Source organism: Perkinsus marinus (assembly GCF_000006405.1).
Source record: "Perkinsus marinus ATCC 50983 genomic scaffold scf_1104296950436, whole genome shotgun sequence".
NCBI classification, from domain to species: Eukaryota; Perkinsozoa; order Perkinsida; family Perkinsidae; genus Perkinsus; species Perkinsus marinus.
In genome coordinates, this window is record NW_003209596.1 from 259,120 (window position 1) to 286,732 (window position 27,613).

A 27,613-nucleotide genomic window follows, 5' to 3' on the forward strand; every position below is an offset into this window, starting at 1 on the left:
AGTTGGCCTACTCATAAGCATGCACAACATGCTTACCTTAGAGAAGTTCTTTATGGACGCCCTAGTATAGCTAATTCATGACATATCTTTCTGACTGCTGTTTCCGTCACTTCCTTGCTTTGAGATTGCGAGTCAACTGTGGGTAATGGATAGCAAGGGAAATTGTTCAGGAGAACCTTGTGAATAGCAGAACGTGTCTGGGGAGTAATGGAGCCCTAAGTGAACTTGGTCAGTGATTCTGTGCTGCGACCTGTCATTTTTCGTATCGTATAATCACAACCGTCATGCCAGAACGGCCTAAGGGAATGAGTCTGGACGGAGAATAAGAAGGGGACGCTTGGTGAGCCTGTGATGGCTGGTCACATCTTGTACAACTTTCTTAGTTCTAACACACTGAACTACGCAGGAATGCCGAAACGTACCACAATCAGTGAAAGGGTTGATGTCCGAAGACTAACATGTCCCAGGGAAAAACGTTTTGAGATAATCCTTCAATGGTGGCCATGTTGGCCCATGAATGTGGCTCCTCCCTAGAGTTCCTCCCAGTAGGTTTAAATTGGTCAGCAAGGTCGAAATTTTTTTACACTTGCGGCTCACTAACAGGAACTCTGTGAAAGTTTGCTATTGGATGTGTGACATCAACGCTCGCATAATATCCTTTTCCGCGAGATTCTTTACTAGTCGCGTTCCTCTGTGAAAAGGCGTTGTCTCAGATAGTGTGTAAAAAATCGGCATTAGGGTAACCTTAACCGAAACGAGGAATTCCAAATTAGACACGTATCATCATAGACAACCAATTGTTTTCTCTCCTCTGACTTTCACCCAAATATCGGGATCATTAATGCATCTCAGACAGTGTGTTAAGATCGGCATCGACCAAGGCCTGGCCGAAACGAGGAATTCCAATTTAGACACGTTTCATCATCGATGCTTCTACCAGTATATCTCGTCAGAATGGTGTGTACTCAATCAGCATCGAGCGAGATGCTCTGACTGAAACGAGGAATTCCAATTTAGACACTTTTCATCATTCGAGACTGGCTATTCAATCAGTTAGGACGTGTGCACTCAACGCGAGGCGCGCTGCGATATTAAGCACGAAAAGGAACCAGTAGAAAAACAGTGTTTGGATGAAGAAACACAGATAAACACACTCTACAACTCATCAGGAGAATCGTAGTAATCGTCATCGTCCTCATCCTCCTCGTCGGCAGCACCAGCGTTGTAGTATTTGGAAACAATAGGAGCGCAAACACCTTCAACCTCCTTCTGCTGATCCTTGATCTCATCAGGCTCAGCCGTCTCACCGTTAGCCTGGAGCCACTCCTCACCATCACTAACAGCATCGAGAACCTCGTTCTTCTCGTCCTCGTCCATCTTATCACCGAGACCCTTGAAGGAGCCACTGCCCTCGACGGCAGAGCGCATTGCTCGTAGGTAGCCATCGAAAGCGTTTCTGGCATCCAAACGCTCCTTCACCTTCTTATCCTCTTCAGCGTACTTCTCGGCATCCTTGATCATAGACTCAATCTCATCCTCGCTGAGACGACCCTTATCGTTAGTAATGGTAATCTTCTCAGACTTTCCAGTACCCTTATCCTCAGCCTTGACGTTGAGAATACCATTAGCATCAATCTCGAAAGTGACTTCGATCTGAGGCTGCCCACGGGGAGCCGGAGGAATGCCCGAAAGCTCGAACTTGCCAAGCTGATGGTTATCCTTGGTAAGAGGACGCTCACCCTCGAAGACTTGGATGCTGACAGCAGGCTGGTTATCTTGGTAGGTGGAGAAGGTCTGGGACTTCTTCGTCGGGATAACGGTGTTGCGACCGATGATCTTGGTCATGACACCGCCAACAGTCTCGATACCAAGGGTAAGAGGAGTCACGTCTAATAGCAGAAGATCCTGACCAGCCTCGCCCTTCAAGATGCCACCCTGGACAGAAGCACCATAAGCAACAGCCTCATCGGGGTTGATGCCACGGTTGGGCTCCTTGCCATTGAAGTAGTCCTTAATAAGGGATTGAATCTTGGGGATACGAGTAGAGCCACCGACGAGAACAACCTCGTCGATATCACTCTTGCTCATGCCGGCATCGGAAAGGACAGACTTTACGGGACCTAGAGTGTTCTTGAACAAATCAGCATTGAGCTCCTCGAAACGAGCACGAGATAGAGTCTCAGAGAAATCAATGCCATCCATGATGTTCTCGATCTCAATGCGGACCTGGTGAGTCGAGGAGAGAGCGCGCTTGCCCTTCTCGACCTCACGACGAAGCTTTGCCAAGGCACGCTTGTCAGTGCGAAGATCCTTGTGATTCTTCTTTTGGAAAATCTTGATAAAATGATCCATAACACGCTGATCGAAATCCTCACCACCAAGATGAGTATCACCAGCAGTAGCAACCACCTCGAACACGCCATTATCAATAGTCAGCAGTGACACATCGAAAGTACCACCACCAAGGTCATACACGAGAATGTTCTCCTCGTTCTTCTTATCAAGACCGTAAGCGATAGCTGCAGCCGTGGGCTCGTTGATGATACGGAGGACGTTCAACCCAGCGATGGTACCAGCATCCTTAGTAGCTTGCCTTTGGGCATCATTGAAGTAAGCTGGTACGGTGATAACAGCGTTCTTAACCTGGCTACCCAGGTAGTTCTCGGCAGTCTCCTTCATCTTACCCAATACCATAGCAGAGATCTCCTCAGGGTTGAAGTGCTTCTCCTCACCCTTGGTCTCGACCTCAATAATAGGCTTATCATTCTTGTTGACAATCTTGTACGGTAGCAACTTCTTATCCTTCTGAACGGTCTTGTCGTTGAAACGACGACCGATGAGCCTCTTAACATCGAACACAGTGTTGTGAGGGTTCACGGCAGCTTCGTTTTTAGCGGCTTCGCCCACAAAGCGATCGTCATCCGAGAAGGAGACGTAGGAAGGGGTAATGCGGTTACCTTGGTCGTTGGGGATAATCTCGACACGGCCGTTTTTGTAGACTCCCACACAGGAGTAGGTAGTACCCAAATCAATACCAATAACGGGGCCGTCAATGTTTTCATTGCTGTCCTTAGCCCCTAGGACAGAGGTTGCCACCAAGGCAAGTGTAGGTAAAAGGAACTTCATTGCAAAGTATAGAATAGCTAACGTAGGTTGGTCAGCGGCGTTGGCAACTGCGCGCGCCCTGATAATCGATTTACTTTTCAAGCCTCCATGCTGTGTTTGTTCGTAAGCGTTCGTTCATTGTGGGAACAGTGCCGAGGCCTAGTTAATCCGAAGGTATCTTTCCATCATCACTTCACTTTTGGAAAAATCGAATTTCGGGGAGGGTCTACACGTTGGGAACTCTTTGTCATTATTCTCAAATAAATATTCTCTACTCTGCCGCCCTTTCAGTGATACCACTCGCACATCAACTTTCGAGCGCAGAAGGATGATGGCACTGTGTGAGCCAATCTGAAGGTCACTTCCATGCAGCTCATGCCACTTCTCTGGTCTTGTTCCTCTCACCTGTCCGGCTCGTGTTTGTTAGTATCACGGTTGGAGTCGCTACGCGAGTTTCCACTGTTTTAGTTGTTTCATATAGTGTGTCTTGAGACACGCACAACTGCCGCTTGAATCCACTTTCAACTCGGAATGACGTCTTCGGGTAGGCGTCGGTCACGGTTCACAGCAGCAGCGCTATATAACTGTGAATTGGGAAAATGTTGGTATTGGCTTTCAGAGGACCGTATAATGATGTATTACATTAATTTGATCGCCGAGACTGAGAAGCGAGAGAAGGAACAACAGCAACGCTCTAAGGATGGTCATAGGGCTGACAGGCCTCCTCAAGACCGTCGTAGGCCTCGCCCTGATACTGCTCCTGGGGCCGATGACCGGTAGGTGGACTTGGATGTGGTTTTGCTCATCATTTACCGTGCAGGTTGGGCAGCTCGAGAAAGGGTCGGAATAAGCACGGTAAGGAGAAGAAAAAGAAGAAGACTTCGTTCTCATCGGACAAGAAGTCGGAGAAAGCTAAGCGGAAGCGTCCCCGGCAGCCCGAGGCGTCTTCAGCTCCATCGAGTTCATCGGGGCTTAGCTGTGGTGGAAATGGTCTCATTGATGACGAAGAGTTGCTCATTGAGAGAAGGTAGTGCAAGTCTGGATACGAACTTTCCATGTGGCAAGGCAGGTCAACTCGGAATAAATTCGCAATCGACGATTCACTCAGTTTAGAGGAAGAACTACATCCGAAGATCCTCACCGTTTCCTCTGGAAAGCTCCGAGATGACCATCTGACATCGTAGTATCGGCTTTCACTTTATATCACTCCTCGAGCGTATTAAGAATGTGATCATGTTAATGATAATTCGTCAGGAAGCGGACCAAGCCGGAGAAATCCAAGTCGGGTAGACCTCGGGGACGATCTCGGAAGGTACCCTCCCCTTGTTTGTTTTTATCTTCATCATGCTGCAGTCTCCCACTGAGAGTAGCACGGACGGTGACCCTGGTGAACGGAGACGTCGACGTTTCCGAGATGAATTCACTTCGAGTACCGATGCTGATGACGATGTGAGCAGCTCAATGCCGTTTTCGATACCCATGTTGATGTTGTTGATTTTTCTGCTTTCAGATCGACTCCAATCTGAACGGGGCTTTGCCGGACTGGGCCCTCGAGGGCGCAGTGCGTCGAAGTTCGCGGATACGAGAAGCCCGAGAGGGTTCTGTAGTATCTGACAAGAGCGCAGGGGTCGAGACCTCGACAAGGAGGAAGCGTGGTCGGCCTAAGAAAAACTCTGCCAAGACTCCTTCTAAGAAGGCTCAAGGTCGAAGGGGCGCAAATTCGGGCGGTAGTAAACCGAGGAGTAGTTCCAAGACAAGTACTGATAGACGGTGGTCATCAGAAGTTCACAATCGTAGTAGTTGGCCTCCGAGAAGTGGCGAACTCGAAATTAAGGTTAGCACGGTGGCCCCTCTGAACAGCGATATAGGGTTCCTAAGGATGGAGATGGATCCCGAGTCAGGGTGGTCTCGATCGGGTCTCTGGCGTCGGAGAATTGGTCTCGAAAGAGTCCCTATGTTTCCGCCGTTACCTTTGCAGTCTCATTGTAGAGATAGTTTCATTTGAAAGTACACATTCTTACCTTTGCTATCCATCGGAGTGGCAAACGACCCTGCTTTTTTCTTTGTAGAAATTTCACGGTTGTTGTTGTTGTTGAGTACCTGGTACATTAGTAATGCATTTTGGTACTATACGTCATCACTAATGTCATCATCTTCTTTGGACTATTACCATAATTCTTCATCATCTCCGTCATCATTATTGCAGTTGACCTCGGCCGTCTCGCGTTATAGTGGGTGGAGTCTCATCGTAGACTGTATAAATGTCTAACACAGCGACTGAGGTGGTAGAGCTGGGCTCTAGCTCTGAGGACAGTGATGATTCGATAGAGAAGCTTCCAGCGCCGAAACGACTCAGGAAAGGACCGCAAGAGAGTGTAATGTTAAGGGGCGATTCTGCGTTAGACCGATGGCCGCTGGACCACGAGGGGTCCTGGTTGACGTATCTGCCGAAATTTGTGGAGAATCCTGCTGATGCATTGGAAGAAATGATAAATGAAGTTCCGTGGGAACAAGGGAGAGTTAAGATATTCGGAAAAGAGCATTTGGAACGGAGGCTGACTGCCTTCTATGCTGATGATGGACAGCAGTATAGGTAGTAGGTTGATACGAGTTCGTTGAGTAGAACTACGGTAAGATACTCTGGAGGGCCCCTGAGGGTACCTTCACCGTGGAGGCGGGGTCCGATCGTTATAGACCGCTTAAGGAAGGCCGTGGGTGAGGCATGTGGACAAGAGTTCAACTGTTGTGTACTTAACTACTACCGGGACGGGTCTGATAGTATTGGATTGCACTCGGACGATGAGAAAGTCCTTGGAGTGAACCCATCAATTGCGTGCGTGTCCCTTGGGGCCGAGCGAGACTTTGTCCTGGACGCCAAGAGGGATAAGAAGAAGGTACTGTCATTAGGGTGGCTAATGCGGCAGCCAGGGGAGTCCATGTAGGTGCAGCTAACGCCGCGCAGTGGGTCGCTGTTGGTGATGGGAGGCAGCACACAAAAGCTGTGGAAGCACAGTGTGCCGTCTCGAAAGAGGGAACACCGTCCGAGGGTCAGTCTCACATTCCGCTATGCATTCTGGAAGAGCAATTAGTCTGTTGACATCATTCATCTGTTTGGTTTCTGCTTGTTATAAGGTTGAGTTTTCACCCAGTCAAAAACGCGTGAAAAACGAGTGGGAGATGGAGGCTTTCCTCCGTGCGATTCAAAGCGCCTCTCGCCACACGACGAGACGTAAAGTACTCTCATCCGTCTCGTCACTTTGTTGTCTCAACCTTCACCAAAGAAGACACGAGAATCCGTCACAATCCTCGTACTTCATGTCATCAATCCCCAGAGTTCTCACTCCGGTGATTATATTCATACAGCGGCTGGTCTATGCCGAAGTCTACCTCCCAATTGAGGGTGGCTCTGTTGTGATGGAATTCGACGGTCAAAAACAGCGTTTGACAGTGGACACTGGCAGTCAGGTTTTGTTCGTTGTGTACAAGGAGTGGTATGAGAAAACTTATATCGGGAAAAGCTGTGCGGCACTGCCATCAGGATGCTATTCCTGTCCGGATGACTGTGACCTACATCGAGCCTCTCGAAAATTCAGCGTTGGTTTTGGTGATAAGACTGAGGTTATTTTCGTCATGCATGAGGGAACGATAAAGGTGGGCGATCGAGTGCTCCACAAGGCAACTTTCGGGCTCATCATTGGTTTTAACGCAGCATCGCCTGATGAAGAACCCCATGGCCTTGTCGGTTTGGGCCAGTCTTATCACCCAGGTGCAGTTCAGTCATTTGTCTTTCAACTCTACGAAGCTAGAATAATCAATGAGAAGTCATTCAGTGTGTGTACTCCTGGGAAGGGGACACATCTCGATGGAATCCTGACTCTCGGCGGGAAGGGTTCTTGTGAAGTTGGCGCGATGAAGTCCATCAAACTGATGCAGCCTATAGTGTCAATAGCTCCCTATCAAGTACGTCTTGGCAGGATAAGCGTAGCGACTGAGAATTCCATGTTCATCGAAGTTCACAATTCACCCGCAATACTCGATACTGGAGACGCTCTTATTCGGCTTCCGGCGAAACATTTTACAAAGTTCATTCGGATGCTGGAGAGGACAGGGGACTCCCCGGGAGGTTACGAGGGATTAGTCCACAATACTCGCCTGAAGGACATGCCGATCATCCAATTCGATCTTGGTGACGAGGGTGCTGAGGCCTGTTTGGTGCTGCCCCCTGCGGACTACACCGAAGCGTACTCGAGTCTGTGGCGCATGCTGGCCATTGAGCCTACCGACTCTGACACTGTGTCTCTCGGCATGCCCTTCTTCAGGACGTATTATACTTATTTCAACCTACATAACTCTACGGTGGAAGTGGGCCAGTACCGGTCGCAGCGGCAGAGATCGACCTCTGCGAGAACCCCAAGATACGTACAGAATACTTTTGAAAAGCTAAATTCATCACTGCTACCATGGTTGTGAATCTATCTTACGAGATCATTGGGTTCATAGTGAGTAATATTGCCTTGTGGACTCGCATATAGGATGAGACCTCTTAAGAGAGGAAGAGGATGCGGTTGAACTACATAGCTAGATCTCTCCACCTATTCATTAGGTAAATTCGCTGACTAGAGTGTCGCCGGTGAAAGATCCTTCGGGAGAGCATACAACACTGATAGTAGCTTCAGTATCAGTATAGTGGATTTCGTTCGCGTATAGTGGGCCTGTTTCACAAGGAGACTTAATTCAAGGCGCCTCAAATTTAGGAGCAACTTAAGGAGTTACTTAAGAATATATATTAAGGTACTTAAGGTTAATATAGGCTTAGGTTATACTTATAGGTTATAAGGCTTAATATACTTAAGGTATACTTAAGAAGTACTCAACTCATTTCACAACGTTCAGAAGCAGCTTAAGGAGCTCCTTAACTTGAGGTCCACTCAAGTACTCCTAAACTTGAGGCGCCTTAACGTGCTTACTTATGTAGTGAAATAGAATGTCCCAATCACTCAAGGTATACTTAAGGCGTCACCTAAGTTTAAGGCGCAATTTGCTCCTATGAAACAGGCCCAGTCTTCAGGACATCCCACAACAAAGGAAAGGAAGCTATCAAAGTCTAACCAGATTGTCCTTGCTTGCTTGAAGTTCCTCCCCGAGCCTACTACTGAAACACTGCTCTATTCTTAATCACTGAAACCACAATTATCATGAGTCTTTGTAGAAGGTCTCAGAGACACCTCTAGCCTGACCACGCGGCATCGGGATTGCCGATCGATTGGCGAGGAACTCGTCGTACTCCTTCTGTCTATGCTGGTCGTTGAATCTATATTTGATCATCAGAAAGAGCACTACTGCCGTTGCCAATGTTACCCCGCCAACAATCATGCTCTGTCGCCTGAAGAGGATCCAACTGCATACTGAATCACACTCTAGGCGATCGCCCTTCAAATTCGCTACTACGGTTGGCACCCGCAATCACAATGAGCAACAGGTCAGCAAACAACTCGTTCAAATCTGCCGCGCGCAGTGTTGTTGTTCGCTTTCCTCAACTAAGCTCTGGAGTTTCCTCGCTAATCACAGAAGTTCATATCGGACGGAAATGTACAGAAACCAAAAGGAATTTCCCCTCTCATATTGTCACCGATACATGTGCATATTGACCTACACTGCCAAACTGAATCCAGCTCATTCCACCAGTCAGTTGAAGACGACGAGCTACGAGGAAGTATGCAACCTGTAGCCCTTCTTACTGGTAAGTTATACGTTGAGGATGCATGGCTCGGTAATACGATGGAGTACCCGGCTTCCCTCTAGTATGAACACTTCCACCTCCTCCCCTATAACATGCCGGATTCTTGATGTAGGCATCATACGCTGCCTCTTTGGTGTGAGCCCAACTCTCACTGACTTTAGCACCCGTTTCCGTCCTCTTGAAAGCCTTCAACTTCTCTGTGACCGATAGAGGTAATTTAAGAGAGCTTCGTAAGTGCTTTGCGACCGACCCTAGGTTGGTACCGTTGGGAAGTTTGATCTTAATCGGCATGATACATAGGCATGAAAACTGCGAATGGAAGTCAGTTCCCAAATACACTGCCACAATGCCTACGCTCTTGCCGACAGCAACTCTCGCCCTTGTGAGAAGCACGTTAAATCGATCAGCAAACAATTCGATGAGCATCGCTATGACCGGGCCAACGAATATACTATTAATGCGGGCGAAGTCATTGGGTATTCATTAGCCTCTTGCTCCTCCTGTCCTCGACCACTTGAGAGGCCCATCTACCATGATCCACGTAATGTATTATATTCTTCCCTGGGAGCGGATATAGTCAATCCAATAAGGACTAGAATGGGAGATACATTTGCCTAGTCATGCTTACCGTTGGTGTGAGCCCATAAGTCGATGACTGTGAGGCAGACCGGGCTGAATCAAATGGTGTCGCGCCCAGATGTACAGAGGAAACATATGTTAGAATAGTGTTGCCTGTCTGACTGCTTCGAGATCATCTGTGCAGATATCGGTCGATCTAGGAAGGAATACTAGTGGTGCTGGTGTCCTTCCCCCAACAGTTCGTCGCGTGTGCTAATCCAGCGTAACTTAGACCCAAGACCAGATGGTTGAGATTTAGCAGAATGATCGCTCCAGTACGTGGAATTGAGAAACGCTCCAAGCTGAGGTAAGCTTACAATCTGAGAGGCATATAAAGCTAACAAGCTATAGCAACGCAAGAAACAAGGAAACGGCTACACGCAATGATCTTGCACTGCTTAGGATTTCTCAATGGGTTGTCGTACTTCTCAGGACGAGCGAGACTCCTTGTCTCTGCTGTGAGGGGCATCTTTACTCTTCTCCATCCTAGTCCATGCTCATTCAGCGCTATGCGTATATAATTCTGCAACGACTAGAAATGTTATGTGTGTCTCGCCATTTACTCGGGGTACCTGCATCGTTTGCAAAGGTTTTCATTTCATTTGGCGAGGAACTGTAGGTGCTACCTCAGGATGATTTCTGTTCGCTAACTAGCGAGCATTTCAAGCACCGACGCGCTGTTGCGCAAGACCTTGTTGACGCTCTGAACTTGAGGCGTTGATTCTCCCGTCTGTTCCGATACTTTTCACCAAAACCGGAATAGTTTCTATTCTTAACCATGGTATCCGCGCAGTTGAGTCGAGTTGGAGGCGTCCATTAAATGGACTTCTCCAACTCCATTCGACAGTGAGATGTTCCATTCAAGACGAGCATCTCATATTTGTTACTGCCGAGTGCCTGCTACAGAGGAAGCCTTCCTCTGTACCTCGTAGAGAGAACTGAGACCTTAGCTTCCAGTTCTTCCTATGATGGATACATGGTTTGCCTCGTTCAGTCTCGCCTTTCTGGTCCTCCACGGGGCATCGGCTCCGCTACACTTAGACATCGACAACAACCTTGTGCCGATAACTCTCGATGGTCACACCGTCAAGTTGTTCCTCGATTCAGCCACACCTCATTGGCTCGTTATGTCCGGTGAGGCCTATGAGAAAGCACACGGCAAGGGAGCGTGTCGTGATCTGGAAACAGGATGCTATTTCTGCCCTCCTACACAGCCTTGTGATGATATCTCTGAACAGCCAGGGAAAACCATCACTTACCTCGATGGGGATACGATGGAGTACATCAACCGTATTGGAACACTATCCATTGGCGAGGTGAGTGATATCGAAGTTAAATTTTTCCTCATTATCAGTTTTCGGAGCCCGTTACGGAAAATGCCGCCCAAGGGCATCTTGGGCTTAGCTCTAGGTGGAGAACAGCTTTCCATGCTAGAGCAGTTAAAATTGCATAAAGTTATCAGCGAAAACTCTGTGGCGATTGAAGCGAGGGAGACAGGCAGAGGCATAACCGGTAGACTATTTCTTGGCGATAGTCCGAAGAGTCTAACAGAACTCACTCCAGTGAAGTGCACATCACACCCAACGTATTTCCACCGGTGTCTCGCTTCTCTGCGGTCCGAGGTTAAGCCAGTCCATCACCGGAATCGTCGTCGTAGGAGAGGCGCCTTCCGTGACCTCTCGGGCGTTTCCCGTCAACTCACGCACGTCGTTGTGGATACCGGAGCTTCGCTTTTGGCTCTCACAAATAGGGAGTACGAACTGATAATGAGTGAGATGAGATATAGGATGAGGAAATATGGCCCCTATCTATCCGAGCCCTTACGGGTGGATGAACTGGGTATGGTCTGGGTCGACTCACGAGCTTTACGCCACCTTCCTGTGCTGAGTTTTGACTTGATCGACGACTCTGGTGCACGGCCTGTCCCTGTTAGGATCTCGCCGAGGCATTACATTCGTCAACACCTTTGGGGGGAATCTATGCTTGACCTACTCGTGACCTCGAACACCTTACTCAACCTTGGACACCCATTCTTCCGCGCCTACTATACGTTCTTGAACTTGGACAGCATGATGCTCTATATCACTCCAAACGATGCTAGGCGGGTCACTTCGCCGCCGCGCTTATCGACTCAGAACGGTGTTGAATTACTCCACTCCTCGGGGCCTGCTCCGGATGACGCACTACCGCAGTCGCACGGCTTACGACGAACTTTGTTGGACGAAGGCTCGAGGCCAATTTCGAAGCGGCGGAGACTCGATCCCTAAGGCTTAGGGCCTTCTCCGCGACTATGTTTGATCGATGTGCATCCGGCGTCGGCAGCATCGGCACGATACATCATAGTTTTTTCCGTGTGCTATCGATGCTCGCGCTCTTGATCTTATCTAAGGATGGATCTGAAGGCGAGTCGCCTTCGGTGTCCGCGCATGTGTGCTCTTTGTTGAGGTGTCTGTCGATGTTCGCTGAGCTCTAGAGAGTTGTGCTGTTAGTTTGACCGATAGGCTGAGGGTGCTCCCCAGTGACATGGTCTCAATTGAACGATGAGCACAGGCGACACTGAACCGCTGAACGCAACCCATTCGGCTCGCCACTGGCGAGTCGCCAGGGAACTCCTTAGGAATTTTGGCCTTTTCCGACTGCTCAAGACGTACATTGAAACTAACTGCTCCATCCTAGTGAGATTTAGTGTGGGGCCCATACCGTGGGAATAAGCTGACCTATCTTGCGCCTTCCAAGATTCAGTGACTAAATTTCAGTCTTGCATACCATTAGCCTGGTATCTAATCTAATCACACGAGAACGCAATGGCTCTTGGAACATATTACTTCTCATTTTGGTGGATATAAAATGATGGCAGGCTAAGTTGCGCTTCTGACCTCGGGGGCCAGAGATTCGATGGAGGCGTTGTATTTTCTCTATAGTTCACAACGGTCGGCCGAAAGTTGAGTTGGAAGGACATCCTCGACGACTTGATCACCAAGTCTTGATGAGGTCCTGGACACTTCCCGTCCAAGATGAATAGAGCAAATTGTTATATTCAACTGATCATCCAGGCGGCTTAGATGATCAGTTTGTTTCCTGGTCACCAGAACAGGAACAGAATGTCCGTGAGGTTCCACTCTTTCGCTCCGTTGCGGACCGAGTAATTCACTGCGAACTTGGTGTCGTGGGAAACTCAAGCGCGTGACACTCTCACTTGAGCTAGCGAGCCTCTAACAGCCCGTTAGTAACGGACCATTCTCCGACGAGAGATTCCCTCGATTCAGCGGATATCACTCCTCTGCCTTCACTCCGAAACTCCTGACAGTAATCCGGTCGTGTTGTTAGTAGACATTTCCCTCAGTTCCTTTGATTTTATCGACTTATGGTAGAAGAGTGGGAACGTCGTTCGAAACAGTTCATGATGGGGATGAATATGGGTGGAACAGTTTTGGGGATCGCGGAGAACTCTATGAGGAGTCCCGATTTCGCTGGATGCGGGGACTATTGGTTGACTCATTGTATTCCACTCTACCTTCTGTACAATGCAGATGCACCCGCATTGGGTGCACTGCAGGAATGCACGCAGTGGAAAGCACGAACTGCGCGAAGTGCGATGCTCTCACTGCACTTCACGAGTGTAAAGCGCGGTTGAGCGCTAAGCACTTGACCCATTGCGTGTGATTACGTGCACTGTGTGATATGTGGAGTACATTGTGTGAACTACACTACACGTCCACATGCACGTCCATTATGATGAATCATCATTGATGATCCACCGTAGTCATTTCGCGCGCTAATGCACATTCGTAAGCATACCATAATGGTATACTCACAAAAGAGTATATCCTAAAAGCCGTTTTTAGGTTTTTAGTAAAACGAAAAACGTTTTTTAACGAAAAACGTTTTTTGCGACACGAACATCAATATTCACATTATCATGATGGACATCGTTATCTTCTGTATATCTATCTTCTCGCCATTCTTAGTCTTTTCTTCTTCTTTTTTCTTCTCTCTCTTCTTCTTCACCAAAGTCGATTTGCCGTGCCAGCCCTTGTAGTCGCGAGCTTCTTGGGGTCACTCGCTCCGGTTCTCTCTCCGGTCTCCCCGGAATACGTCCTGCAGGCGTTCCGGTGGCTGCCCCGTCTCCCTCGAACCACGTCAGGGGGTTGCGGGGGCGGGCCGGGCTGGGCTTCCGGCGGAGGAGGGCTCACTTGGCGGAGGAACCTCTGGCGTCGGTAAATCTTCTTCAGGCCATTGCGGGGAAAGGGACGGAGGAGTGGGGGGCTCTATCCTGGCACTCACTCCTCGTGGCAGATCATCCACGAACTCGTGAAAACCCTCTAATACTACTCTGGAACCCGCGGAGGCCGACCAGATAGATGATGTCGAGGTGGAGTTAGTGGCCGGAGGAGGTGAGGACTGGTGTGCCTGGGAGGACGAGCAGGCCGACCGAATAGATGATGTCGGAGTGGAGTTAGTCGCCGTGGGAGGTGAAGACCGCTGTGACTGGGAGGACGAGGAGACCGGGCAGGGGGGTGATGTCGAGGTGGAGTTAGCAGGTAGTTCCCCAAAACCCTACCCGGACTCCTTAACCTGTGACGCCTACCGTCTCGTTCTACCTCGTATTCGGGTAGGTAAGGACGAGCACGGGGGCCACGACGCGGTTCAAGGTCACGGACGGCAGGATCAGGGCCCCGATCTTGAAGGCGAGGTCGATGGGCGGCTTCACGGTCGGAATGGACTGAGTGGTCCGATCCCGACTGCCCAGAAGCTGTACGTCTGAAAAAGAGGCACAATCAAAGACCTTCCAACCCGAACGTGTGTTTGCCTTACTCGCTTCCAGCCTCTCCTTCCATGATCCTTACATTCCCTGCAAGGATCTGCGACGCCTTGGGGAGGTTGGCCTCGATGGTTGAGTCCAATCTCCCGGGCGCGTGGAGGTTCACGTAGGTTCCATGAACTCTCCCCAGCCGAACATGTCGGCTGTGCGCCCGCGTCGCTTCCAACCGGGACTCCTCGAGAGCAGCCAAGTTGTACGACCCGAATACTGTTGTTGAAACAGTAGGGGCCGTACGTCTTGACTGAGCTCTCCTCCCTTCTTCCGCTCTTGAAGAGCGGCTCTTCCCTCCAGGGCTCTAGCAGCCATGTTGGACACTAGAGCGTCTTGCAAACGAACTACCTGAAAAGGAAACAATTTTGGAGTGTTCCTTCGGATTCGTGTTTCTTACCGCTCTAGGTCGGATCGTACCGAATCTTTGCACTTCCACCTGCTCCCACAGGCCGAGATACTTCAACCATTTGACGGCTGAAGTCGCGGCACTGTAAAGAGCGTCGTAATCGCCTCGTGCCAATCCACCTTCTGGAATGTTAAGTAACCTTCTCAGAAAGGTGTTGGCATGGTGGTCATGCAAGAATACCTGAGGAAAAGGGTTTTGGATCTAGGGTTCGGGATAGGCTTCGGACTTACCAGCCTATCTTCGGGCGTAGCTCGACTGCGAGCAGTCAGTTGCGCCGGTCTGACGCTCCACAAACGGAGAAGATCGTGGAGCACAATTGGAGAGAGTCTGTTAAACTCCCTCTTCTTGTGTCCAGCAAACCTCCGAATGTTTAAGTCGATATACGACTTAGGAGCATCGGAATCGGCGTACCATAACTCATGAGTCACGAGCTTCGCACGAAGGTCGTCCCAGTTTTGACCTCGTCGAAAATACTCCAGGGCCCTAAGAAAGTAAGTATCCCGAACCCGAACCCGAACCCTTAAACCCTTACCTTCTTGCTACATATCCCTGCCTGCCGGAGTGCAATCCGAAAAACTTTACCCCGTAGCCAGCACGCTCGCATTTGCGCACCCAACAAATCCGGTTCGAGCGCGTGGCCGTCATAATCGGGAAAAAGTAAAACGGATCCGGCTCCATAGTTCGTGTCGCAAAAAAAAATTCACGAAAAAAAGTTTTTTAACTAACGAAAAACGTTAGTGAACGTTTTTAGTAAAACGTTTTTAAAAAACGTACATATCGTCATCAAGAATCGACCCAACAACCCTCTACGTATCAACTCTAAACCGGAACCTACTCAAAACGAGTAACTCAGTAGGAACATCGGTATATTCACGCCGTGTCACATGCCGTTCCGAATTACCTATGTTCTGTATTTGAATAGCAGATGTAGAGTCCGTTGACCATATCAGAGACATTCTAGGGTGGTGTGTGCCTGCCGAAGTTCGGCAAATTTTCACTTCCTACGCCATCAGCACTGTGGCGTTGGTGTTGCTCTGTAGTTCTTTGGTGGTTTCTGACTTTGTTTGATCACGGGTATCTGGTAGCGTTGAGCAGTGAGATTCACGGAACTTCCGTGCAGTTTCTCCGGGGGACCCCTGAAACGGGGGAGTGCAATGTGCAGCGTGAATTGCAACTCCAATGAGTTCTCGTAGAGCACTCACGCGTACTTGATGGACCTCGCTTCTTTTGGTTTCAACCCATAGATATATTGTCTCGGATAAGATTTTCAAAGACGCTCGGAACTTACGTGATGCTGAGAAGAACGCCTCGTCCCTCAGCATTTTCACTGAATATAGTGAGGAGTTCATTTTTTTCCTCAGATCCTTTGAAGATGCGCGGGTAAATTACAAAATCCAAGCAAGAATGATGAAATCCAAGGAGGCTTGTCGTTCGCTCTCAGCAGTTCGGGTTTCTGGTTGCCTTGTCGGGTTTCGGGTGGGGTTTCAATTTTACCCTTTGACTTGTCTCCCTTGGATTTTGTATATCACCCGAAGATGCGCGCACTGTGAGGGTGGGACGGTTGATGAGACGTCAGTAGTGATAGCTATGTTGGACGCATGATGGTTCCTGTGCTGTAGAGAAGAAGCAGAGGATGATCTAGGCCTTAATCGAGGAATCCTAGATGCTCTTAGCGATACTATAGGCTCACCAGACTCTTGATAGACACTGCGTGTGATAACCATCCCAGACTCAGCGCGACAAGACTAACTTAGATTCAATTAGTTACAGATATACTCAGAGCGCTGACTAGCGTTACAGCAATAATAGCCGTAATAAGACTCTAATACTCAGTCAATACTTCAAGATCGCTCCAACGAGCGGTTACAGAAATCCAATCGTTTCAGATACTTATTACTCCACAGATATTCGGGCGTGCGCGATACGACTTGCGCCGATCTTTCCCGATCGTGTCGTCACAGTGGGCGCCAGCGATAATCAAATAGATAATCCTCAAAATTGACTGCAAAAGAAGATATAGTAATTAGACGATGATAGCTATCTTTGACGACAATGAAATACTAGGACTTAATCAGATAAAGATAATAATGATCATCATCTCATCATCTACGTCTGCCCTTGATGATCTTCATACACGATATAGTTGATACGACATAGATACTCAATACGATGCCGTGGAAAATAGATAGGTAGTTACTCCTCCAGATCACTGTCGGCCTCCAAGGCAGCGATGTTGTAACCAACGATATCCTCGACTCTCTGATAGGCTTGCATACCCTTGATAAGGCGATCTATGGTGATGAGGTCGTTAGACGATACAATAAGATGGCCGATATGGCCCACATTCTTCAAGATGAGATCCCTTGAGATAGGTCCAGATTTACCAAGAATAGATCTAACATCGACCTCTTCCTGTAGATTGGTATCAGATATGATACAGTTATACAAGATCATTTTAGATATATAGTTGATCTTAATGGTACCCTCATATATATCTCTTGGGATGGCGATACAACCGGCCGTAGTAGATCTTGATGACTGTAGATCAAACCCTACCATAGGTGTTAGGCCAACGGCAATGTGGTGATCACCATCGAATAGATAGTTGTCACTGGCGATACCCATGGCTACCACAGATATATAACGGGCGAAGATACCCAAGTTGAGGATCCTTGGGATGTTGATCAGATTTAACTCCTCCAAGAGATCCATGTTGATAGGCTCATCCTTAGATAAGATGGTGTGAGTCTCCCCATGTAAGATATACCATCTCAACACCGGCGATAGTGAAGCCCAGATGTAAGGAGATACTGAACCTGGCTTTGATATATTCAAGGCAGAGATCTCCTTCTCAAATTCGGTGTAGATAGAGTCGTCGATGTCGACAACACGATTTGGGTAGAAGGGCTTGATAACTGAGATGTGCTCGTCGATAAGGGGGCACCAGTGATAGCTTCCTTCTGTCGCTAGCGACTTGAACTTGATGATGACTTCAGGAGATATAGAAGGATGGTCTACAACAGGGAGATACGGTTTACCATGGATGAGCTTATTGTGATCCTCAGTACCAACTTGAGATCCCCAGACAAGATAGCGATAACCATCCAAACCATCTTGACTCAAGATTCTTGAGTGAAGATAGGAGTAGCTTCTTCTTGATTACCACCGTTCTTGATAGTCGGATAGATGACAGACTTATCGTTGATGATAGACTTGGGACTGCTGGATGCCATGATAGATACGGGGATACAGATAATACTTGAAATAAAGTCGAATGATCTATCAACTATAGATGATACAAGGCAGCACTAATACGATGAACAGCGCGTAGAATCCGGAAGGACTAAATCGATCAGGTGATCGATGAAAACGCTCCGGGCGCAAACAAAGAGGACACAATGGTGGGGATGTAGTAATCACCAATGATAAAGATAAACCTCAGAGAATACTTATCTATGAGATCTGCTACTTGTGAGGGCTACCATGCAGGATACACTTAACCGATAGTTGAGCAAAACCTTAATTAAATCTATCGATTAACTTAGAGCTCCAAGGGTTAGATCCATGGATCCCCAATCCCTAAGCTGTAATGTAGCTCCCTTATAAAGGATCGATGCTGCCGAGTTAAGACGGTAGTAGAACCACAGATGTAAACCAGATCAGAGAAGAAGCACTTGCGTAACCTCGTTTGATCATCTCCGATCGAGCCAAGATAAACTCTCCCTTCGTCTTCGTCGGTGTAGGCTACGATACCGACACCTCTGTTAGATGTTGAACTTGATAGGGATACCACCACACTTCCATCAGGAGGGCTCATAGATAAGATAGCACCAGTGGATAATCGATCCGATTGGGGAAGATGTCGTCTGAGGTTACTGATACCTATGGGAAGGGGTCTCGTAACCTTAATAGCAGTAGGATCATGCTGATCTCCAGTCTTCTCTTTATCTTGTTGATGGCGATTCCGAGAAGTCCTTGGCTTCGATACTCTCGAGGGATGAGCATTTTCTGGTATGAGATCGGGGGAGTCGGAAGGAGTTAACTGGTCATCTTTTTGAGCTTGATGTAGATCTTCTGGGATAGAGTGACCTTGTGGTTGTTTGCCTTGATCTTGATCTCCTTCAGATAATGATTCATCATTGGATGTCGTTGTAGTTGGACTTCTCCACGCCTTCAAAGCATCATTGATAGCGCCCTCAGTGATCAATTCTCTGACTCGCTGTAGATCTCGTGACTCATCCTTCAGAGAGTCGATAGACCTTATAGCTCCTCGATGGTCGACGTAGATCCTTTGACCTCGTAGATGTTGATCTCGTACCAGATCTTGGAAGGCCTTGGCATGTACTACGTTCTTCAATGATACTAGTTGAAGTTCATGATCTTTAAACAACCGATCGATACCAGAGTCATAGTCGTGGTCATCGGTGATATTAGTAGGACCGGGTGATCGATGATCAGTGGAAGAGCATGGACCAGAATTGTCGATACTTGGTGAAGTAGGACCAAATGGAGGCGTTGGACTAGATGATGAAGAGTTAGACCTTTCCCAGATCTTTCTGTTAGGAAGGATCAGTTCGGGCGCCACAAGTACCGTAGCTGATGAGGTGACCTTGGCGATAGTGAAGGGTCCTTCCCATCTGGACTTCATCTTGTTATTGATAGCCCATCCAATATCGCTGTAGTTGGTGATGAAGACGATGTCGAAGGGCTTAGGATCAGGGTAAGTCATTTCCGTAGATAGGTTGATCCGGCGGCGATATGCGGCTTGCTTGTGGTACCAGAACTCGATGTACTCGGCCACGGTAGATGACACTTCTTGTTGAATCTCTTTAACGAAGGGTAGCATAGCTCTAGCGAAGCCGAATTGATCTGAGTTGATAGTGCCAGCAGCCAAGGCTCCATAGTTGATGATGTCGCTGGAAGCAGGCGGATCTCCAGGAAGTCGTTGATGATAAGTAAGGTGTAAAGATGCAGGCGTGAATGGGATCCAGTCCTTAGCCGTACAATTGTAAGCCCTAATCGCCAGTAGATATGACTTGATGTAATCGTTCTCAGAGTTGACTTGACAGCAGATAGATCTAGACATTTGGACGAAGTCTCGATGGATTCTTTCCCAGAATGATAGATGGGGTGAGTAGGGAGGCAACACTAGATGTCTTATACCATGGCTGATCAAATTGTTCTTAACATGGCGATTGATGAATCCTGACATATCCTTGTCAGTGATGAGCACCGATGGCGCTCCCATCTCACACCAGATAGAGTGGAATGCATCGGCCACGGACAGGGATGTAGCATCGTACAGAATCCTGGAGCATGTGAAGCTCGTGATGGCGTCGTGGACCAGTAAGATATACCTCTTACGAGTTAAGACACGAGTAGATCCTTGTTCAGCTTCGTCTCGTTGATAGGGTCCGACAATATCGGCTCCGCAAACTTGCCAGATAGACTTCGTTGCCAGGGCTTGGACAGATCTTGATACATAATTAAGTCCACGGTATGCCTTAGATCGTAGGCAGGGGATACAAGAGGCGATGGTGTTCTTAACAATGATGGGCAGTCGTTTACCGTTGTACCGACGTTGTAGTTGACCGGTAATCTTACGATGGGCTCTATGTAGATAGACATAATGGAATATGATAGTTAATAGGACCATTAGGATATTAGCATAGTTAGATCCACCAAGAAAGATAACACCGTGGGGATCCTCATGTACACGCTTCCAATCAGCTTCTTGTGGACATCGACGTATGATTTTATTAGCATCTAGCTCGCAGATAGTTGCCAATCTAGTGATATGGGTATATCTGCTACCGGCATCACTGAGATTGAGTTTACCTTCCAAATATAGCTTCAAGAGACGTAGATCATCGTCTAGTAGTTGACATCTTCTAGCACAGATCTCGACGGCCTCGGTGAACTCGATAGTATCCACTGGTGGATCCTCATCAGGAGTGTACCGATGTTTCGCATAGTCCCAGATACATTGTAGTTCTGCTCGTTGTTCAACATCTTCGATGGTAGATAAGTCAGGTAGGGGAATACCATCGGGGTTAACGGTGATAGCAGTAGCAACAAAGTCGGCCAGGGGTGGATCCGAGATCACAAGAGGATCATCTGACGGATCTTCCACGGAATCTAGATAGTCATAGAGAACTGTTGCAACCTTGACAGCATTCTTGATCTTATCGTCATAACAGTAGATGCCGACTTTAGCTCTTGATAGAGGATCCGCCGGGTTGAGCTCGGAGGGGACATGATAAACTACCGCATCGAGATCGGCACAGAGTTGGCGGATTTCCGAGAGTCTCCGACGCTCAGGTGAAGGTAGACGTTTATCATTAGAAGGTCTTCTTAGACGATATACATTGATCTCGGAGTCAGTGATGATATAGAGCCTCTTACAGGTGGATTAGGCCTGAGAGGATGTAGGGGTTGTTGTGATTTATTTAGATTGGTCTTGATGGGGAGATAGATCGAGAAGTTCTTAATCCATTTTAAGCCTCTCCATAGCGCGTCCAATTCCTTGCGGGGGATGCTCCAATTCTTCTGAGATTTAGGGAATAGACCAGCACGACTCATCAAGCGATCGTTTGGTGATGATAGACATCTTAGATCGATACCCCATGCAATCAATGATGCATCGACTGATAATACCACCGGGTGGTTGTTGATATCGACAAATCTTGGGACTCCATATTTGGCGTCGTTGCAGAGATTGATAGAGGCGTTCACCCAATCAGATACTTGTTGTCGATGATCGTCAGTGATTTTAGCATCCCAATCTGTTGTAGCTTCAGTGATCTTCCGCCAGATAAGTCGACCAACCATTGTGTGCTCTAGAACAAGCCCGAGAGGATCATATAGAGATAGGAGATAGGAACTAGCCTTCCTTTTAGTGATACAGTCTTCTTCAGATAGTCGATCTGCTTCGTAAACAGCATGTAGAAGATCAGAGGATCGACGAAATAGATAGCCAAGTAATTTCTTCAGTGCCTCGGGCTGATCTTGATGTTGTTCATCGACCCATGATGTGAAGTTCTTGTTGGGATCGAATAGTTTATGATGTCCCTCGTAGATGTGTGCAGCAAAGCTGTAGCAGTCGATAGTGTGTGATCTAGATAAACCACCGATGTAGACGTCGTCAACGAACCAGACCATCGATATCACGATAGGGACTTGTGGTCCGAATCGGATCCAGTCGACATTGTCGTTAGTGGGGCATAAGAGAACATTCATCAGATCTTCTGTGGGTAGATTCCAACCAGGAACTGTCGATGTAGGCGGCTTGATGGTTCTCTAGCTTTAGCGATTGAAATAACTTGATAGATCTCATCAGACATGTCGTTGAGATCAGTCTCCAACATAGCTGGCGCACAAGTAGACCCAAAGCTGACTCGATTCCACAACAGAGTGAAGTTGCCGATGCAAGTATATCCGATAAACGGAATATCGCTTGGATCCGCGAACATTTCACAAAATGCTTTGGATATATCAGCTGATATCATATACTCCATTGATCTTACCGATAGTAAAGTACCAACTAGATTATGTTGAGTTGATCCTCCTCGATTCGAGAATCGATTTAGAACTCGATAATCTAGTACAATCCTACACGGAGTAGTGCAGTGATCCTTACGAAACACCATATGGCTCGGCGTATAGTGGATAGGCTTAGGTACGATAGATCCTGCCATAGATGTACCTTCATGTAGAACACGCCAGATAGCTTGACAACGTTCAGATGATGGTGGGATTGTATAGTGGCCGATAGAGTTGTCTTGGACAATACCACAGTACTTCCGGTCGATGAAGGTCTTCAGGGATTGGTGAAATAGATCCTTTTCCTCGGGTGATAGTCGTTGGACTGAAGCCGCTCCTCGGCGCGCCGCGATCCTAAAGTTGTGATCGGGCCTGTCTGATGATAACCATGGTACCGATAGTTGGCAACGTCCTAACGGAGCGCTGAAGTCGGGTATCCATTGTCGTTTGATGACTTCCCATGGCGGGAGATCGTCGGTAGGATCAGATTGTAGTTGTAGGTCAGGATGTAGTGGAACGTCTTCCATATCAGTAGCACCATAAGGATCGTTGGTGATCACGTCCGGGATTGAGTTCATGATACGGGGAACGGCATTGTTGTTGGTAACCTTCCCATTCCAGATACCACCATGAAGGAGATCGAGATGGGTTGTGACGTCGTTAGAGGCCATGATCGTAGAACATGATGAAGTTGGTAGGTCATCATTCACCACCCTGACGACGTGAGAGGTTGGTTGATGAGTAATAGATACGTCACCAAAACCTTTGATCTCAGCAGGTTGTCGTTGCTTGGCTGATCTAGAGATAGTCTTATAGATCTGCCTATGGAACGATGAAGTAAGATCTTCGATCCCAGTGAAGACCACGGAGCCACTAACCGTGAAGACAATAGCACACTGTAGTTGTTGTAAGGCCGGACATCCAAGGATAACTGGGCTAGATAGTGAATTGTCTGTGACGGCGAACCTTTCTGTGATCTTGATGTGCCTGGTCTCGATAGGTATAGAGACATGGCCGATGACCTTGATGCTGGTGGTGTTAGCAACCTTCACATTAGAATTTGTGGTGGATGAGAAGATAGGACAGTCACCACCGAAGATTTTCTCCAAGGCTCCGATAGCGATTAAAGAGATATCGGCTCCAGTATCAAACAGAACAGGCCGGGTCTCAGGACCGATCTTGATCACGCCAACAACGACATCGCAACGAGTAGATGAAGTTGAAGATGAGCAGATATTCGAGGTAGATGTTACCTTAGGATCACCAAAGACCTTATCCGAGCTGTTGGCCTTCATAGTCTTGAGTTGATTGGGAACCGACTCCGATACCGTTAGAATCGATGATTCAGGATAGTGATGCGATACAATCATGTTAGTTTGGGCGTCGTTGTAGATGTCGTACTCATTATTTGCATCACTTGAATCATCGTTATTCTCGTTGGGATCTACACCAGAGATCTTGACTTCGGGAGTAGGTGGTGTTGGGAGCTGTTGAAGATTACCGTCGGTCGTAGATGAGGTTGTAGCCTGGATACTTGATGGACCGGGAGATTTCCCTTTTCCTTTACCAATGCCCTTGCCTTTACCTTTACCACCTTTACTCCTCATTGATACCGTAGGAGATGGTAGCGGATCAGGGCATACATAAGCTAGATGACCTTCTCGACCGCAGCGATGACACGTAGCAGTTGTAGAGACGTTGCATTTGTCGATGGTATGGGTAGGGTTGCCGCACCGGATACATCTCTCGTCCTTCTTACCGATATCATTAGTACAATTCCTAGCAGGATGACCATCCTGTAGGCACCTATAACACGTGATGGATTGTTGATCACGAACCACCGCATAGACATAGTAGACATCGTCATCAGTTGATGATCCGGAAGGAATAGGGGATCCATCATGATAGTCGTCAGAGTGGTCGTTGTTGACGATGTTGCTCACCGTAGCTTGACGTCGTTGATCAGGATGTCGTCCACCATACAACCGGAGAGTAGCGGGATCAGCTTCCTTCTTAGATAAGCGCCCTTGTCTCCTTCGATCATACTTGATCAGCTGCCGTTTGAAGCGGGGATAGTCTATACGGTGATCATCGACGTCACGATCCATCTTATCTCTAAGACGGTCGTTTAATAATCCATCATACAGACGTCGCTTGATGATGTCATCCAAGATACTGACACCTAGTAGACATAGTTGATTAGCATAACCATCCAATCTTGAGATAAACTGATTGACCGTCTCCTTAGGTTCTTGTTGTAGATGATTGAAGTCGTTCTGGAGTTTCAGTAGGACTTCTTGGTCACTGTAGAACTCATTGATCTTGTTGATTAGTAGATCCCAATGACGATCATAGTCCTTGTGACATAGTGCAGGATCAGTTTCGTCACGTACAAGATCGTCCCAGACGGTGTTGATGGTATTGAGACGGGCAAAGGTATAACGAACAAGATTCCTTTGGCCAACCGTCCGTTTAAAGATCTCTTGGATCCAAGCTGCACCAGAGCGTCGATCATCAGCACCTTGATAGTGGTTCTTGATAGCGAGACCTTTTGCCGTATTGGTAGCGATTTGGAGATCCTTATCAGAGATCTTGTGTCGGCATTTGGTATGTCTACAACCCGGACAGCGGTCATAGGTCTTGTTGCCGAACAGATTAGGGGGTCGATACATTCTGCCAGAAGTGATTCCAGGCAGATGTTTCAACGTAGGGTAGGGTCTTGATAGAGCACGACCCGAAGCAGAAGAAGGGCTAGAAGAAGATGAGCTCGATGATAGGCTTCTCCGACGGCGTTGATGGGAACGTCGAGAACGACGAGAATCATGATCGTCACCAGAAGAATCCGATGAACCAGAAGGAGAGCCAGATGGATCACGTCTTCTTGTAGACCTCATAGCAGCTCTAGGAGATGGTTGTTGATGATGTTCACGATAATTCTCGTGATGACTTCTCGAACCATTTTTAGCAGCAGATGAAATAGAAATAACTTCAACAGGTTTAGTAGAATCTACTTGTTCTAGAGGGACTCGATCATCAGCAGTAGTGATATCCTTGACAGTGGTGTCGTAGATAGGAACCGATTGCTGAGGTCGTGAACCATCAACTGTTAGAGTAGAGCTAGCAGCAGCTGACGAGTAGTCTTTGATGACCGTACCACAAGACTGATGCTGTTCACTATGTTGGGAATCTTTGATAGGGTTGGGGTAGTGCTCGATGTTCAGGAAGTTGGGATCACTCATTGACTTCTCGATGATAATGGGGTGGCTTAGGAAGATTGGTCGTAGATAGTCGTCTTGAATGATATTATAGAGTAGCTCTCTATCCTTTGTGATCATGTCCAGATAGAACTCGTTATACAGGATCTTGTCACTAACTCGCAAGTTTGATAGGATGCTCTCTCGTAGACGATGTTGACCATTTAATGATGCCACGTTAGCTTGTAGTGGATGTTCTTGAGCTCTTTCATATCCGACCTGTCTCTTGATAAGGTTTTCTTGACGAACATAGGAACCTTTGATAGTCGTACGATCATCTGTTACTGGAGGCTTAGAGACTCTTCCATGATCTAATTGATGACCTTGTTGCTCATATGGTCTATCATGGATAGGTCTGTCGTTACTCGACATTACCACTTCTTGATGACGATGTGGTCGATCAGTACTCGGTACAATCACTTCACGATGATCTCCAATAGGCTTGACGTTACTCGACTTTACCACTTCTTGATGATGATGTAGACGATCAATACTCGGTAGAGACACTTCACGATAGCCTTCGGTAGATTTAACGTTACTCGATGTTACCACTTCTTGATGACGATGTAGTCGATCATTACTCGGTAGAGTCACTTCACGATGACCTTGCCTCGTCCCAGTGTTAGGATGTACTGGACGAATGTGTTCTCTTGTTGTCGGGAACCTTCTTATAGACACCGGTCTGGATAGATGCACATTATCCGGATAGTGCATTGATTGGAGCTGATAACCACTTGACAAAGATGTATCATACGGATAGTTTCCAGTGCCGAACTCCTGATCGGGCTGATGAATGGCGACCCCGGGGTTAGTGTCGTTGTCGTTCATATAGGGTATGTTCCTTTGTTGGCGTTGATCATGATGTAGATGAACTTGTCTTATACTCTCGATATCTGGTTGAAGGAGATGTTCTGGTACCAATTGATGACATTCTTCGTCTCTAGAACCATTGGAACCTTCGGCTCGTTGATGATGTATCGGCAAGGATAGACGATTCTTCCATAGAATATCGAGTTCAGCCTGGGATGTTGGGCAAGATACTGGAGACCGAGGATCCTTTCGCAAAGGATGTTGATCTTCTTGTTGGGGAGTTTGGTCCGATAGAGCTGACCCTTGATCCTTTCGTAAGGAGTTCAATCTCGTTAGGACAGCCCGGTTTGTAAGAGGGACCGGATAGCAGTTCCCAACATGAGGAGATTGGTCATAATACGGAACCTGATCCCTACGCAAGGGATCCGAATACCCAGCATGAAGAGAATGGTCTCGTATCAAGCCTTGATCATTGCGAAAATGATCACGTGATTCAGGTTGAACAAGATGGTCTTGCACCGATAGAGGATCTTGTAGATTTAGATCCGACATGTGAGCTCGAGGATGATGTTCTTGTACCAGTGTAGAATGATGCTGTAGCTCATTAGGGTCTCCAACTCGATTATGAGGTAGACGTTCATAGTCTTGATTCTTAGAGCCAGACGATTGGGCGGGAATACCAATCCCGGTAGAATGTGAGGGTGGGACGGTTGATGAGACGTCAGTAGTGATAGCTATGTTGGACGCATGATGGTTCCTGTGCTGTAGAGAAGAAGCAGAGGATGATCTAGGCCTTAATCGAGGAATCCTAGATGCTCTTAGCGATACTATAGGCTCACCAGACTCTTGATAGACACTGCGTGTGATAACCATCCCAGACTCAGCGCGACAAGACTAACTTAGATTCAATTAGTTACAGATATACTCAGAGCGCTGACTAGCGTTACAGCAATAATAGCCGTAATAAGACTCTAATACTCAGTCAATACTTCAAGATCGCTCCAACGAGCGGTTACAGAAATCCAATCGTTTCAGATACTTATTACTCCACAGATATTCGGGCGTGCGCGATACGACTTGCGCCGATCTTTCCCGATCGTGTCGTCACAGCACTCATAGCGCTCGCCAGAATTTTTTCCAAATTTTCACAAATTTTTTCCATTCAATTCAAGCTGGTTTTTTCAGTGATAAAAACTACGACTTCATTCCAAGCAATAACTAACACTAACTCCGCTGTTATCAAACGTCACGAGTCCCGTATGGTTCAATAACGACGGACTTGCTTTTCGTATTATATACTTGTTATCGCTACGCATATTATCAGG

General features: G+C 47.5%; 8 protein-coding genes across 8 annotated transcripts; 3 read left to right on the forward strand and 5 right to left on the reverse strand.

Moving 5' to 3' along the window:
• Nucleotides 1-1,155: 1,155 nt before the first annotated feature.
• Pmar_PMAR018544 (heat shock protein 70 precursor, putative) lies at nt 1,156-3,126 on the reverse strand (the record flags this gene model as incomplete). The annotated part of the gene is made up of 1 exon (XM_002778059.1): nt 1,156-3,126. One exon carries the CDS (start codon nt 3,124-3,126, stop codon nt 1,156-1,158), a length of 1,971 nt encoding a protein of 656 aa, XP_002778105.1.
• Nucleotides 3,127-3,738: 612 nt separating this feature from the next.
• Nucleotides 3,739-4,136, forward strand: Pmar_PMAR018545 (hypothetical protein; the record flags this gene model as incomplete). The annotated part of the gene is made up of 2 exons (XM_002778060.1): nt 3,739-3,881; nt 3,926-4,136. The coding sequence occupies 2 exons, from the start codon at nt 3,739-3,741 to the stop codon at nt 4,134-4,136; spliced, it is 354 nt and encodes a 117-aa protein (XP_002778106.1).
• Nucleotides 4,137-4,449: 313 nt separating this feature from the next.
• Nucleotides 4,450-6,194, forward strand: Pmar_PMAR018546 (conserved hypothetical protein; the record flags this gene model as incomplete). The annotated part of the gene is made up of 5 exons (XM_002778061.1): nt 4,450-4,554; nt 4,616-4,832; nt 5,509-5,698; nt 5,741-5,999; nt 6,048-6,194. The coding sequence occupies 5 exons, from the start codon at nt 4,450-4,452 to the stop codon at nt 6,192-6,194; spliced, it is 918 nt and encodes a 305-aa protein (XP_002778107.1).
• A 2,104-nt stretch (nt 6,195-8,298) lies between these two features.
• Pmar_PMAR018547 (hypothetical protein) lies at nt 8,299-9,136 on the reverse strand (the record flags this gene model as incomplete). The annotated part of the gene is made up of 2 exons (XM_002778062.1): nt 8,299-8,416; nt 8,844-9,136. The coding sequence occupies 2 exons, from the start codon at nt 9,134-9,136 to the stop codon at nt 8,299-8,301; spliced, it is 411 nt and encodes a 136-aa protein (XP_002778108.1).
• A 1,454-nt stretch (nt 9,137-10,590) lies between these two features.
• On the forward strand, nt 10,591-10,897 carry Pmar_PMAR018548 (hypothetical protein; the record flags this gene model as incomplete). The annotated part of the gene is made up of 2 exons (XM_002778063.1): nt 10,591-10,779; nt 10,874-10,897. The coding sequence occupies 2 exons, from the start codon at nt 10,591-10,593 to the stop codon at nt 10,895-10,897; spliced, it is 213 nt and encodes a 70-aa protein (XP_002778109.1).
• Nucleotides 10,898-14,064: 3,167 nt separating this feature from the next.
• Nucleotides 14,065-14,224, reverse strand: Pmar_PMAR018549 (hypothetical protein; the record flags this gene model as incomplete). The annotated part of the gene is made up of 1 exon (XM_002778064.1): nt 14,065-14,224. A coding segment is annotated over one exon (160 nt), but the record flags the coding sequence as incomplete, so codon positions are not given.
• A 2,651-nt stretch (nt 14,225-16,875) lies between these two features.
• On the reverse strand, nt 16,876-17,915 carry Pmar_PMAR018550 (hypothetical protein; the record flags this gene model as incomplete). Its single annotated transcript, XM_002778065.1, has 2 exons — nt 16,876-17,795; nt 17,846-17,915. The coding sequence occupies 2 exons, from the start codon at nt 17,913-17,915 to the stop codon at nt 16,876-16,878; spliced, it is 990 nt and encodes a 329-aa protein (XP_002778111.1).
• A 232-nt stretch (nt 17,916-18,147) lies between these two features.
• Pmar_PMAR018551 (hypothetical protein) lies at nt 18,148-26,306 on the reverse strand (the record flags this gene model as incomplete). Its single annotated transcript, XM_002778066.1, has 5 exons — nt 18,148-18,200; nt 18,366-18,426; nt 18,587-20,926; nt 21,088-21,799; nt 22,483-26,306. The coding sequence occupies 5 exons, from the start codon at nt 26,304-26,306 to the stop codon at nt 18,148-18,150; spliced, it is 6,990 nt and encodes a 2,329-aa protein (XP_002778112.1).
• Between the last annotated feature and the right edge of the window lie 1,307 nt (nt 26,307-27,613).